Source organism: Ictalurus furcatus, chromosome 21 (assembly GCF_023375685.1).
Source record: "Ictalurus furcatus strain D&B chromosome 21, Billie_1.0, whole genome shotgun sequence".
Taxonomy (NCBI): Eukaryota; Metazoa; Chordata; class Actinopteri; order Siluriformes; family Ictaluridae; genus Ictalurus; species Ictalurus furcatus.
The window spans coordinates 12,462,846-12,477,987 of record NC_071275.1 but is presented as its reverse complement, the minus strand read 5'-3'; the positions used below and the strand labels follow the sequence as shown (position 1 = coordinate 12,477,987).

At 44.0% G+C, this 15,142-nt stretch overlaps 2 protein-coding genes and 1 long non-coding RNA gene across 7 annotated transcripts; 1 reads left to right on the top strand and 2 right to left on the bottom strand.

Moving 5' to 3' along the window:
* Positions 1–916: 916 nt before the first annotated feature.
* On the bottom strand, positions 917–7,308 carry vps72a (vacuolar protein sorting 72 homolog a). 2 transcript variants are annotated; one of them, XM_053652487.1, is made up of 7 exons: positions 6,875–7,308; positions 5,114–5,253; positions 4,784–4,936; positions 4,405–4,516; positions 3,357–3,533; positions 1,443–1,581; positions 917–1,351 (listed from the first exon to the last, which is right to left on the bottom strand). In XM_053652487.1, the coding sequence occupies exons 2-7, from the start codon at positions 5,228–5,230 to the stop codon at positions 973–975; spliced, it is 1,077 nt and encodes a 358-aa protein (XP_053508462.1). In that variant the 5' UTR covers positions 5,231–5,253; positions 6,875–7,308; the 3' UTR covers positions 917–972. The 2 variants fall into 2 exon arrangements, with proteins under 2 accessions (XP_053508462.1, XP_053508461.1); XM_053652486.1 differs by lacking the exon at positions 6,875–7,308 and having other exon boundaries at positions 5,114–5,549.
* An 880-nt stretch (positions 7,309–8,188) lies between these two features.
* sp1 (sp1 transcription factor) lies at positions 8,189–14,463 on the bottom strand. The gene is made up of 6 exons (XM_053652484.1): positions 14,413–14,463; positions 13,622–13,692; positions 11,438–12,659; positions 10,929–11,058; positions 8,593–8,786; positions 8,189–8,433 (listed from the first exon to the last, which is right to left on the bottom strand). Exons 1-6 carry the CDS (start codon positions 14,417–14,419, stop codon positions 8,189–8,191), a joined length of 1,869 nt encoding a protein of 622 aa, XP_053508459.1. The 5' UTR covers positions 14,420–14,463.
* Positions 8,357–11,444, top strand: LOC128624773 (uncharacterized). Of its 4 annotated transcripts, none has more exons than XR_008388850.1 (3): positions 8,357–8,493; positions 8,596–8,779; positions 9,889–11,444. It is a non-coding gene; the product is annotated as an uncharacterized LOC128624773 (long non-coding RNA). The 4 variants fall into 4 exon arrangements; XR_008388851.1 differs by lacking the exon at positions 9,889–11,444 and adding an exon at positions 9,281–9,587; XR_008388848.1 differs by lacking the exon at positions 9,889–11,444 and adding an exon at positions 8,895–9,270.
* Positions 14,464–15,142: the final 679 nt, after the last annotated feature.

The following is a 15,142-nucleotide window of genomic DNA, read 5'->3' as shown; positions in this document are numbered from 1 at the left end:
TGTTATAATTATACACACATTAGAGGCAGTCTGTCTATGTAAGATATGTAAGATGATAACATGAAGAGACACAGATAACTAGAGGTGTTAAAAGTACAAAAATTAATGTCAAGTACATATGGAAATGCACATCTATAAAAATTATTCCAGGAAAAGCTGAAGTAGCTCTTTGGAATCTTTCTGCAAGTTAAAATACAAAAGTACAAACTTAAATCTTAAGTAAAATATGAGAATAAAAAAAGAGAACTTCTGTGCTTAAAATCACACTAATCTTGGTTATTGGTCGTATATTAGTGAAGAATGATGTAAATGTGGACGAAGGGTGCGTCTCGTTATCCATGACATTGTTAAATCTCCAGCTCTCAGATTGTCATTGACAGAGCAGACACGGAGATAGGTGAGCGTGCAGCGGGACAGCAAAACCTCACACTTGCAGAAAAGTACTGGTGATAGGTGGAAAGTTGCTAAGATTTGTCCAAAAAGTCACTAAGTTGGCAACACTGGTCTGCACTGACTGTTAGATAAAAGGCAGTTTAAGCTCTGCCTCTCTCTAGCAAAAAGAAAATACAGAAGGAGAGGGAACACAGAGCTTTTCAGTTATGCACGTTCTATTTGAAAAGCAATAAAATACAGTCAGTCAAATTTCTATTTCTTATAAATGAGCGCCCCCCTTCTGATCCCTCCAGCCCCGCCCCTGTGTTGAGAACCACTGCATTAATAAACCTGTTGTTTACTGTCAGAACTGCTGCTGTAGAAAATTAATCTACATCTTCTGCTTAAAGAGTTCAACAGAGCTGTGGTGTTACATAAATTTACCAACTAAAACAATTTAAAGCTCACCATAATAAACAAAACAAAACCCAGTTTGTGAAAAGAGCAAGAGGCTGCTGAGACACACGATGAAACAAATACAGAAAAGAATAAATGATCATCTTTAATCTGTGTGAATAACAATAACAGTGCAATGTGTGTTTACACAGTCATTCCCTTTAGACGTAGGCTTTTGGCGCCCCCTGCTGGCTCGGCGTGAGTGTGTGAAGATGTGTGTGTTGTGTCATCAGGGAAGCCGTGTGCAGCAACGTATTTACGGTAAGCTTCGCGAATGATCCGGAAGGCGCGTGCATCAGCATATGGGATATCAGTAACTGGGTCACGATACAGAGCGGGATTATGGGTAACGGGACACACTTCCTGAATGGGTAGGTCGGGGCTGACACGGCCCAACTGCGGGAAAGCAGACCCAAACGATTCATCATCACTGAAGGTAATGAACGTACGCGAGCAGAGAGCTCCAGCCCCTGAGGCTGCAGTACAGGAAAAGGAAGCTGAGAGGGGCGTGTCCTGATCCAACCTAAAGGAAGAGAGCAAGTGATGACACAAACAAAATAACACACAACTGTAACTCTGTGCGAGTGAGTGTGTGTGTGTGTGTGTGTGTGTACCCCTCTACATCCACGTTCTCGTCTTTGAGTGGCGGCTCAGACATCATCAGAACGGAGTGATAACGGATTGTCGGTCCCTCAAACTTCCTCTTTTTTTGTACCTGCTTCTTCTTATCAGCCTCGAGACGCTCGTAATTCTCTACACACACACACACACACACACACACCCCTACATTAAAGTACTCCAATTCCTGTTCCCAGCTCACATAACTGTAAGCCTTCCTACATCTATCACTGTGTGTGTGTGTGTGTGTACCCAGTGACTCCAGGTTGCTGTGTGTAGTGAGTGTGAGTGTGTGTGTACCCAGTGACTCCAGGTTGCTGTGTGCAGTGTGAGTGTGTGTGTGTGTGTACCCAGTGACTCCAGGTTGCTGTGTGCAGTGTGAGTGTGTGTGTGTGTACCCAGTGACTCCAGGTTGCTGTGTGCAGTGTGAGTGTGTGTGTGTGTGTACCCAGTGACTCCAGGTTGCTGTGTGCAGTGTGAGTGTGTGTGTGTGTGTGTACCCAGTGACTCCAGGTTGCTATGTGTAGTGAGTGTGAGTGTGTGTGTGTGTGTGTACCCAGTGACTCCAGGTTGCTGTGTGCAGTGTGAGTGTGTGTGTGTGTGTACCCAGTGACTCCAGGTTGCTGTGTGCAGTGTGAGTGTGTGTGTGTGTGTGTGTACCCAGTGACTCCAGGTTGCTGTGTGCAGTGTGAGTGTGTGTGTGTGTGTACCCAGTGACTCCAGGTTGCTGTGTGCAGTGTGAGTGTGTACCCAGTGACTCCAGGTTGCTGTGTGCAGTGTGTGTGTGTGTGTGTGTACCCAGTGACTCCAGGTTGCTGTGTGCAGTGTGAGTGTGTGTGTGTGTACCCAGTGACTCCAGGTTGCTGTGTGCAGTGTGAGTGTGTACCCAGTGACTCCAGGTTGCTGTGTGCAGTGTGAGTGTGAGTGTGTACCCAGTGACTCCAGGTTGCTGTGTGCAGTGTGAGTGTGTACCCAGTGACTCCAGGTTGCTGTGTGCAGTGTGAGTGTGAGTGTGTACCCAGTGACTCCAGGTTGCTGTGTGCAGTGTGGGTGGGTGTGTGTGTGTACCCAGTGACTCCAGGTTGCTGTGTGCAGTGTGAGTGTGTGTGTGTGTGTACCCAGTGACTCCAGGTTGCTGTGTGCAGTGTGAGTGTGTGTGTGTACCCAGTGACTCCAGGTTGCTGTGTGCAGTGTGAGTGTGTACCCAGTGACTCCAGGTTGCTGTGTGCAGTGTGAGTGTGTACCCAGTGACTCCAGGTTGCTGTGTGCAGTGTGAGTGTGTGTGTGTACCCAGTGACTCCAGGTTGCTGTGTGCAGTGTGAGTGTGAGTGTGTACCCAATGACTCCAGGTTGCTGTGTGCAGTGTGGGTGGGTGTGTGTGTGTACCCAGTGACTCCAGGTTGCTGTGTGCAGTGTGAGTGTGTGTGTGTACCCAGTGACTCCAGGTTGCTGTGTGCAGTGTGAGTGTGTGTGTGTACCCAGTGACTCCAGGTTGCTGTGTGCAGTGTGAGTGTGTGTGTGTACCCAGTGACTCCAGGTTGCTGTGTGCAGTGTGAGTGTGAGTGTGTACCCAGTGACTCCAGGTTGCTGTGTGCAGTGTGGGTGGGTGTGTTTGTGTACCCAGTGACTCCAGCTTGCTCTGTGCAGTGAGTGTGTGTGTGTGTACCCAGTGACTCCAGCTTGCTCTGTGCAGTGAGTGTGTGTGTGTGTGTGTGTGTGTATGTGTGTGTACCCAGTGACTCCAGGTTGCTCTGTGCAGTGAGTGTGTGTGTGTACCCAGTGACTCCAGGTTGCTGTGTTCAGTGTGAGTGAGTGTGTACCCAGTGACTCCAGGTTGCTGTGTGCAGTGAGTGTGTGTGTGTGTGTGTACCCAGTGACTCCAGGTTGCTCTGTGCAGTGAGTGTGTGTACCCAGTGACTCCAGATTGCTCTGTGCAGTGTGTTGAGCTTCTCTCAGTAAGTCTTCCTGACTCAGAGGTTTGTCTCTGTGAACTCTGCGGCGTCTCGGCGCCTCCTGCTGACGTTCTTGCAGACGCTCAAACGTCTTCCGCGTGTGTTCACTAGTCGACTTCCTCACCGACTTGCGCACTACAGAGAGAGAAACACGTCACACTAGACACCAGGGGGAAAAAAATACACTGTGTCTCATTGATCACGCTGGGTACCAAACAGATTTGTTCATAAATTGTTCTTGGGAGCATTTACACAAGAACATTCAGTTTTCATGCTCTCATGCTCCTGAGTGCGAGACTAACTAATGGATTACGCAGTCAGGTTTCAATCACTTGTGTATTTTTAGTTACACAAATTTACTCAAAGTTGTGTGAAACCCAGTCATTTCATATTAATCACATTAACTAAAGGAACATTAAAAATTAAATTAATACAGAAAGCAAACCAACATAAATACATAAATTAAGGCAAAAAAAATCATTAAATTAAGGTTGCTGCATTAAGTTCTGTTTGCCGAAGCATGGTCTTTTAATGCCTTGGTCTTCAGTAGAGCCAGAAGAAAGTGAGCGATCTGGTATGTGGCGTATCCCCCAGTGTTCTGCAGATCGTTCGGATCCTGTGGACACAGGCCACTCTGCTTTTTTAACACCATCGGTGAAGGTGCGAGGGATTTCTCATCTCTACACAGAGATGCTGAGACACAATAAATAAATAAAATAAAAATAAGCATAGCAGTTTCCCTGTGTGATACTCCTGATATCCACCATCACCTGGGTACAGTAGATATACTTTCCTCCTCCGTTTCAAACCATTTTTAGTTTCATCGCTTTGATTTAAAATCAAATTCTCATTTTCTGTAATTTAGCTCCAGATTTTAATCTTTCAGCTGTGGTTAGATAATAAATTCTTTATTGGCATAGATATGTCAAATAACATTTAATGAAAGATTGATAAATAAGGCTCGGTGTGCATGTGTGCGTGTGGAAAGGGGGGGGGGGTTACATACTTTCTCCAATCTCCTGCAGCTCCTGGGCTGAACGTTTTTCTGCTTTTGGTTTCTCAGCCTTCGGCTCCTCAGATAGATGTTTGACCCTGGGCTTCATTACCTTTATGGGCTCCTAACACACACACACACAAACAAACACACACTTTTTCTAACAGGCTTTATAACTACTCAAATTTATGAAACAGGTTGTGCTTATTACATAAATTTTATTTCATCCAGAACACTGACACACCTGCACATGAAGCTCTCACTGCAGAATATACTAGTCACATGGGAATACCTGTCTCACTGAGGGTCACTCAGTAGGCTTTAATGAGGATGCAGTGTATGTATGTCTCACTCAGTAGGCTTTAGTGAGGATGCAGTGTATGTGTCTCACTCTGTAAGCTTTAGTGAGGATGCGGCTCCGTCTGCGTGGTGTCTCCTCTTCCTGTTCACTGTCTGGTTCGTCTCCTTCGTCCAGATCGAAGTCACTGTCCACCTCGTCCTCAGTGTCCGAGTGATCACCATGATACTCATCATCACCAGACTCCTACACACACACACAGGCAGAATTCAGTACAGACAACTAAAAATATTAATAGTAAACTATATTTAGCGTTTAAATGACAAATACACACAGAGAGATGGATAGAGATAGAGAGATAGACAGACCGATAGATAGCTGATAGATAGATAGCGAGAGAGACAGAGAGAATATTAAACTGACGTCATTAAATCCTCCGTATGTGGTTTTGTAAAACTCGTCCTCTTCCTCCGCTTCCAGGATTTTGGTCATGCGGTTCCCGGCGGTGCTTCTCTGTTCTCTGCTGTTCGCTAAACTCATCTTCACACCGAGTCTAATCTCCGCTACAATCATAAAATAATCACAGATATTGTCATGGAGTAATAATAAGATAAACTCACGCCTCCGCCGAGCTACAAACAAAAAAGCTAAGCTAACGGAGACAAACAGGCATTAAGTTCCTGCTACGAAACAAATTTCCTACAAAAACAACTTTAACATCCACTACAGCGATTATTAAAATTTATTTTACTGTCACAAACACACAACGTGAAGAAACTCCAGAGAATTTCAACACAAACAACAAACAATGCCTCCAGTATTGTTGGGGGAAATTTTACTTCCGGCGTCAAAGGTTAAAAATCTACGACTCCAAAGCTAAGAGACTGGCGCCACCGTGTGGACCGGAAATAACTTTTACACAGGTATAAAACAACATCCATGAAGAAATGTGTGACGCTAACACTCGCCGAGCACTTTATTAGGAACACCTGCTCATTCATGTGATTATCTAATCAGCCAATCATGTGGCAGCGGTACAATGAATAAAGTAATGTGGATACAATTAACAATTCCCCTCGCAGGATCAATAAAATCTGTCTGACTGTCTGAGCAGCTTCCAGTAATGTTCATGTCAACCATCAGAATGGAGAAAATGTGATCTGAGTGATTTTGAGCGTGGCGTGGTTGTTGGTAGCAGATGGTCTGGTTTAAGTATTTCAGAAACTGCTGATCTCCTGGGATTTTCATACACAACATTCTCTAGAGTTTACACAGAATGGTGCAATAAAGAAAAAAACATCCATTTCTGCTGACAGAAACACATTGTTGATGAGGTTTTATTACTGGTTGTAGCTATCAAACACTTCATTGCATGTTATATGATAAGGCTGAGTTAATGCCATCTCCATCTATTTGTCTCTCAGCCTATCTAATACAAACATATGCTATAATATTCATTCAAATAACCTGTTATATCAAAGTTCCTCGGGTTAGAACAGAGCTGGGGAAAAATATTTTAATTATAATGCTTCTGTTATTTGGAATAATCTACAACATACTTTAAAGCTGACCATGCTTCCATCACTGAATGGGTTTAAGGTACTTCTAACAGATGCTGTGTTTTAGCCCCTGGTAAATTGTTGTTGTGATCCTTGATTGTGTTGTTTTGTGTTTTTATGTTGTAAATTTGTATATTTATATTATTTGTTGCTGCCCTCCTAGCCATGCCACTCTTGTAAAAGAGATTTTTAATCTCAATTAGTTTTTTTAACCTGATTAAATAAAGAAAATGAATGAATGTGAATGGCCAGACTGGTTGGAGCTGACAGAAGGGCTAGAGTGACTCAGATAACCACTCTGGCTCACCAACACTGGACAGCTGAAGACTTGAGAAACATAGCCTGGTCTGATGAATTTCATTTTCTGCTGAGGAACACAGATGGGTCTGTGGGTCAGAATTTGGCACCAACAGTGTAACATGAATCCATGGACCCAACCTGCCTTGTGTCAACATTCCAGGCTGGTGGAGGTGGTGTGATGGTGTGGGGAATGTTTTCTTGTCACACTTTGGGCTCGTTAATACCAATCAATCATCGTTTTAATGCCCCAGTGTATTTGAGTATTATTGCTGACCATGTGCATCCCTTCATGGCCACAATTTACCATCTTCTAATGGTTACTTACAGCATGATAATGCACCACATCACAAAGCTGAAGTCGTCTCAAACTGGTTTCATGAACATGACGATGAGTTCAGTGTTCTTCAGTGGGCTTCCCAGTCACCGAATCTTAATCCAGTAAAACACCTTTGGGACGTGGTAGAAAGGGAGATTCGCAGCATGAACGTGAACCTGAAACATCTGCAGGAACTGTGTGATGTCATGTCAGCATGGAGCAGAATCTCAAAGGAACATTTCCACCATCTTGTGGAATCCATACCATGAAGATTTGAGGCTGTTTTGAGAGCAAAGGGAGGCCCTACCCAGTATTAGTGTAGTGTTCCTAATAAAGTGCCCTGTGAGGGTATATCCTCTGTTGAATGAAGCACGAGACTAAGAAAAGAAAAAGAAACGACATCGTCAAGCGCTTAAAGTCAGTTCAGTATAGACCATACACTATACAGCGATATGGTACACACTGTAGATGATATAATGTTGCCACAGCAACAGGAATAACACTGTTGCTAGGCAACGAAGAACCACAGAAGCCTGGGATTATGTTAGCTACTGAGTGAGGCTGACAATTTAACAGTCTTTTATAGAAACTATAGAGCACAGTGAGAGTGGAACCGAGACAGAATCATCAGGAGCATCGTTCCCCGACATGCCGTAAATTATTCATCAAACTCTTCAGTGTTTGTGATGACTTTCATTTGAGAAACTTTAAATGGAGATTGGAGTTCATGTAGAATTTTATTATAAACAACTGTGTGTGTGTGTGTGTGTGTGTGTACAGACATGGACAGAAATTGATTCACCAACCGTTAATTACAGAAAGATGATTTATTGATGATTTATATAATAAGCATGATACAGAGTGTGTGATCAGTGTGTGTTCAGTTCATGTCTGCGTGCACACACACACACGCGCACACACACACACACGCGCGCACACACACACGGCAGTAAGCTCTCATGCTAGTTAATCAATTTGATATAAAACATTTTAAGATTGTGCATGAATCATACACAATACAAAGGCACAGAGTTTAGAAAAATATAATTTATATACAAAAACAAAGCAATAAGTGTTTAAATTATTCACTCTGACAAACATAATGTGTGACATCATAATGGCTTAATGACGGCGTAATGGCTTAGGGGTTGTATTTAAAAAGGAAAACATACAACTGTATCACAGCCATCAGAACCTGAGAGAGAGAGAGAGAGAGAGAGAGAGAGAGAGAGAGAGAGAGAGAGAGAGAGAGAGCGGTTAACTGTAGGTAAATAACAGTAATAACAGTAACACCTGGGTGATGTCTCACCTGGTTAGTGGCAGTTAGAAGCCATTAGTGTTTAGGTTAATGGGATGAACGTCTCCCACTTGCACCACACTGATGCCGCTGCTCGCTAACCGTGCCATGCCATCCGGTGACAGGGTCTCCATGGTAATGAGCGTCTGGTCCGGCCCACTCTCGGCGCTCCCCATCGGCTTCTTCTTTGTGTGGGTACGGATGTGTTTGGACAGGTGATCACTGCGCATAAAACGCTTCGGACACTCAGGACACGAAAACTTCTTTTCCCCTACACACAGACACAGAGAAATTCACTTACAAGGGGTGGAGGATTACACCTGACATAAAGGTGAATAATCTCCAAGTGAAAAATGAATAAATCAGTAGTAATTATCAGTTTATTTCACACTCTCCCACTGACTATTTTGACCTGTGTGTGTGTGTATACCAGTGTGTGTGCGCCGGTGTCTCTGCAGCTCGTCGGAGCGGGTGAATCGTTTCCCACAGTGAGCCCAGTTGCAGACAAACGGCCGCTCGCCCGAGTGCCAGCGCAGGTGTGCCCGCAGGTGAGACGTCTTCCCATAAACCTTCCCACAGCCTGTGATGTGGCAGATGTGCTGCTTCTTCTTACTGGGGTCAGTGCTACATATGTGTACACATACACACACACACACACACGGTAGTAATCAGATGATGTATCTCAATATTCCATACAGACGATATCGTAAACACTTAATCCGTGGTCACTAGGTAAGCAGCCACTAGATCAGGCATCTCAAACTCAGATTGGCTGGGGGCCATTGCTGTACTGACATCTCACAGGAGGACCATTTTAGCATTCAAGCACAACAAGAAAGCGCAATATTTATGGAAATTTGCTTTACATGCCGAGATGTTAACTCTTATTTACTTCATATTCCATTACTAACATTTTTGTCATACTCAACAAAATGTAAACTGCAGTGTCTATACATTATTATTTACTGTATGTGTGAGTGTAATATAGATATCATACACACACACACACACACACACACACACACATACATATATATATATATATATATATATATACACACACACAAACAGACAATGACCCTAAGCACACAGCCAAGATAACAAATGAGTGGCTACAGGACAACTCTGAGAATGTCCTTGAGTGGCCCAGCCAGAGCCCAGACATGAACCTGATTGAACATCTATGGAGAGATCTGAAAATGGCTGTGCACCGACGCTGCCTGTTGGAGCTTGAGAGGTCCTGCAAAGAAGAATGGAGAAACTGCCCAAAAATAGATGTGCCAAGCTTGTAGCATGATACTCAAAAAGACTTGAGGCTGTAATTGGTGCCAAAGGTGCTTCAACAAAGTACTGAGCAAAGGCTGTGAATACTTATGTACATGTGCTTTTATGTTTTTTATTTTTAATAAATTTGCAAAGATTTCAAACAAACTTCTTTCACGTTGTCATTAAGGGGTATTGTTTGTAGAATTTTGAGGAAAATAATGAACTTAATCCATTTTGGAATAAGGCTGGAACATAACAAAATGTGGAAAAAGTGAAGCGCTGCGAATACTTTCCAGATGCACTGTACAAGTGTGTGTGTGTGTGTGTGTGTATATATGTTTTAACAGTTAGTGTAAATCTTTTTCCCTTACTTTATTTTAACTTGAATAACTTATTAAAACCTTGCACTGAACACATGCAATCCCTGAATACATTTGCACACTATTCTATTTCTTGGCAGACACCCGGTGGTGCTTCTGCTCACACAACTGAGCCAGGTGTGCCCTGACAGAGGTGAAACCCTGAGGACAGCTTCGAGATAGCCATCACTAAGCCAAGACCTGTATGTGCATTTATTGAAGTTCATAGTTAGGAAAAATTTCTCACACAGATACGTGCTTCCAAAAAGGCACATTACCCCACTGAACACTTTGGACAGCTCTGGGAAGCATGAAGGTAATTCTCTCCGAAACTGTCCAGTCTTGTCTGCTTTTCCCTGAGCCTCTCGGAATTTAGTTTTTAGCTCAATGTTGCACTGCAAGTCAATAAGCTCCATTTGCAACAAACCTGGGACACTGTCCACACCAGCTAAGAAGGGATCTGAGAACAGCTGGAAAGTGTCATGGTGTGCCTCGAAGTCAGCAAAACACTGATCAAATTCCTGCAGTAGGTTTTCAATAGCAGAGGCATGTTCATCACCACTGAATGCACTGTCCTCCTGCACCAGAGATCTGCATGCTATGAAATGACTGAGGTTTCTTGCAGAAAGCAGTTTTCCACAATCTCAGTTTTGTGGAGAAGGCTTTCACACGCTGACCAGGGCCCTGGAGCTTCAGGTGAAGGATGTTCAACTCTTGCGTTATGTCCACAAAGAACGCAAGATCCATGACCCATTTAGGATAATCAAATTCAGGAATGTCCATTCTGCCATCTTCCATGAATCGCTTCACTGCTCTTAACTCAAAAAATCTCTTCAAGACCTTCCCCCTGCTAAGCCAGTGCACCTGAGTAAACTACACCACCATACAGTAGCTCAATTTCTTCTAAAAAGGCCTGAAACTGGCGGTGCTGTAAGCTCCGGTCCTGATCTAATCAATACAACAGACATGTTCATATTTCACGTTTTTGCTGCAGAGCATCTGTATAACGCGATGTATAACACGGTGCAGAACAACTGCTGGATCTGAATTTTCCTCTTCTAACTTTCCTTGTACTAGCGCTACCACTCCGCTTTTTCATAGTGGTGTACTGCATAACTCTGTGTGTGAGTGTGTGTGTTACCGTCCATCTCCATCCTTGCAGTATGGACATGTGCACGCTTCTCTGCGTGAGCGGCGACTCGGAGGAGTCGTGTCTAAACTCTGATCCAACATCGAGTCGTCCATGACGTCTCCTGCAGCTCCCTGATCACCTGCGCACACGCACACACATACACTTTATACAACACAGCAGAAGCTGCATGTGCAATTCAATGCACATATATAAATCAACTGGGCAAAACTAGTGTGAATAAAGGACCAAGAATGGTGCACGCAAGTTACAGGTGAGAATGGCGTGTGTGCGCGAGTTACAGGTGAGAATGGCGAGCGCAAGTTACAAGTGAGAATGAGAGTCCACGTTATGAATCCTGGATCAATTAAATTAGCCCCTCCCCCTGCTCACGGTGACCTCAGAACCTGACTTAACCAAACCAATGACATTTATGGAGGCTTCACTGGTATATTAGAAGTATGGAGCAGTTTCAGCTAGCACTGAAAGATGGTGGTGGTGATGGTGGTGATGATGCTGACCTGCTGTGTTGATGGTGATCGGAACTTCCTGTAGTTGGTTCAGCTGCAGTCCAGCACTGTTCAGGTTAATGGTGCCAGACTGAGTGAGTCCAGGAAATGAGGTCACAGAAGGAAGTGATGCCACAGTGATCTGAGCTCCAGCAGGACTCTGCAGCTGAAGCGTCTGCCAGCTGACCTGTCCGTTCGGCCCCACCGTCCTCAGCAGGATCGGCCCGTTATTGAGCGACTGGATCTGCAGGTTCTGAAGGCCATCTTGAGGAAGAGTGTGCGCAGTGATCACATGACCTGCAGAAATGGCTCCTGATTGGACAGTTGGTAAAGTGGACGTTCCCTGAAGGAGCTGCTGAGGCTGGATAAAGAACTGCTGTGCATCTCTGCCGTCAGACTGGACAGAGATTCCTGCAGTAACGTTGTGGAACGTGTTGGCGGTCATGGTGGTGTTTGGAGCTGAAACAGTGTCCGTGTACGAACTGGGAGTGTGTGTGCTGGGAGTGTGTGTGCTGCTGACACACTCTGATGTGGACACTGCTGCTATTGTCGTCTGTTGGCTTTGGACAAGCTGCTGATTGGCTCCATTAGACACTTCATCACTTTTCACTGTGTTAGCTCCTGTGCTAACAGGAAGCAGAGTGATGTTATTGAGTGCTAAAGGCATGTTAATAAATGGCGTCTGATTGGTCAGAACCGAGTTTCCTAATGTGAAGTTATGGAAAGGAATCATTCCAGGAACTGTGAGGATGTTTCCACTTCCTGTGGTCTGATTGGCTGCTGTGGTAATAAGAGGCTGGCTTCCATTGGCTGATGAAACAAGCTGTATCTGTCCTGTTCCTGAAGCATCATGGGACGTCTGAGTGAACTGGAGCTGCTGTCCGTCCACAGTGTGGAACTGAGGAATGACCTGGTACTGAATGTTGGGTAAAACCCCGGACAGCGCCGTGAGGACCTGCTGACCCTGTAACGCTGTAGGAGACAAAACAAATTGCTGCTGCTGCTGCTGCTGCTGCTGCTCCGCTTCACCGCCACCCGGCTTCTGAGACACGCCTTTATCACAGCCACTGTTTATCTGAGGAATGAGCTGAGGGATAATCTGCCAGCCGTTAGCGTTCTGAGACATCTGAGCGGAGTTTATGTCAATCTGAGTTGCTTCCTGTTGGGTGTCGTTTTCATCTATCCGACTGCAGGTGGCAGCCAAAAGGGCTAAAGGAGACGGCTGCTGTGCTTCCTGCAGAGGAAAAGCAGGGAAAAGTGGTCTGGGTAAATAAATACTGAGCGAGAGATTACCTTAAAGACACCCGACAAACACACACCTGCTAAATCACTGCCTAAAACACCTGACAAACACATCTTGGGTGTGGAAACGGTGGACTGTACCTCACGCCGGTACAGAGTGGTCAGAGAGCCGTGCAAGAACGATGCGGCCAGAGAGCCGCGCAAGAACGACGCAGCCAGAGAGCCGCGCAAGAACGACGCGGTCAGAGAGCCGCGCAAGAACGACGCGGTCAGAGAGCCGCGCAAGAACGACGCGGTCAGAGAGCCGCGCAAGAACGACGCGGTCAGAGAGCCGCGCAAGAACGACGCGGTCAGAGAGCCGCGCAAGAACGACGCGGTCAGAGAGCCGCATAAGAACGACGCGGTCAGAGAGCCGCATAAGAACGACGCGGTCAGAGAGACGTGTAAGAACGACGCGGTCAGAGAGACGTGTAAGAACGAAGTGGTCTGAGGGACGGACGTGAGCACATACAGCTCAGGTTTAAGCCACAACTCTCTGCCTGCTATACCATGCTAATGCTAATCAGTGTAGCTTTGTAGAACATTTTTTAAGTTGTGTAGCGGTAATGAAGATGAATAATTACTCATTTCTGTGTGAAAGGTGAGGATGTGTGTACACATCCTCACAGAAATGTATGTATCATTCTGCATACATCATTCTATGTATCATTCTGCAGCGGGACACACTTCTCAGCAGGCGGGACGGCAGCGTGTGTGTGTGTGTGTGTATAGAGTTTAACTCTAAATAAAACTAGTTAATGATCTATAAATCTTATCCCTATACTGAGTAATGTTTATTAACACACAAACCTCTAGCTTCATAAAGAATCTTTACATCCGAGAGACTTAATAATCTGATTAAATGTTGATATTAATATAATACTGTATAACACACACACATACACACACACTTACTTGGCCTGAACTGGCTTTCCTGATATGTTCTCCATGGTTGTCCACCAGGTTGGTCATTTCACTCTGCTGATCTGTGACGAGAATAAACTGAAAGTAAAACTCCAGACATAAGATCTGAGATTTTCATCAGGATTCTGACATTAACAACTAACTTTACATTTAATAAAATATTGAACTGTCTTTATGTTTAATAAATAAAACAAGCATAAGATCTGAGCTGCATTACACACTTCCTCAGCTGTGCTGGACTGTATGGATTAAATATTACATTTATGTTTTATTATCAGAGAGAAGCAGAATTTTGAAACAGATCTGAAACTTTATGGGTTTGGTTCCTACAGCTAGCTACCTGACTACAGCTAACTAAGCTAACTGAGCTAACTAAAGCTAACTAAAGCTAACCATTGGCCCTACACTGACAGCCCTGTAATTCCAGCTCCTCAGTAATTAAAGATTAATGTGAGACTCTTCAGTAAAACTCTGCACTGATCCTCTCGGGACTTTACAGCAGGAGATTAAACACTTCTGGTCTGTTGAAGAAGAAACCTGTTAAAAGGCGTTTTTCATGAAAGTTCCCCACAGAGCTGTTAGCCGAGTGAGCTAACTCTAATTACACACCGAGCTGCTCTACCAGTTTGGCAGGAATCAACTTCCACGAGCAAAAAACTTTATAAAGACCGCGAAAGATTTCTCACAACTCTTTATTTAACACTCATCGTTACTTAAAGCACATAATAATCAACTGAACCTGATAAAAATGAAGTTATTAAAGGCAGAAGATAATAACTCACCACTCATTTTACACGGAAGGAGTTTCTCAAGCTGTTCTACAAAAACTTCCAATAATTCAACCGAACTTGCTAAGCGGCGGTGACTGACAGACTGGCGCAGAGAAAATCAGCCAATCAGAACGCGCCTTGAGGATTTAGCTAACCAATTACAATCTTCAATTGGAGCGCCTTCTACTGCTGCCGGCATATAGGAAGAGATCTATATGTACTGTGCCGGGCAGTGTTCCGGTAGGTATTATTTGTAAATCAGTAAATGTAAGCGAACCCTTAAGGGTACTTCGCTGTTAGGGTTCAGACGGGGAAGGGGCGTATCCAAGCGGAAAAAGGCGGGAGAGATCTTTTATCCCCCAGCTTTATTTTTATTACATTAAAGCAACAAGTTACAGATCAGAGTGATATATTCCACTAATAATTATTCAAACATAACTCAAATATACATTAAACACACAACGAGTCAAAATATATGAATCTTAAATAAATACATAAATATAGAAATCAGTGAATTAATTCATTTAAATTGTTACTAATGGTTTAAACAAAACATTATACCCTGAGCAGACTGCTAACATCTTATGTTATATGAGTGACATACAAATCTAATGTATTTGAAGGAAAGGGAGAAGGTTGGTGGGATAGAATTGGTTAAGAAAGAGTACTTATGATTCAGAACCTTTTAACCCAATGTAATAATAATATAACTTATAATGGACCTAAATGGATATCCCATACC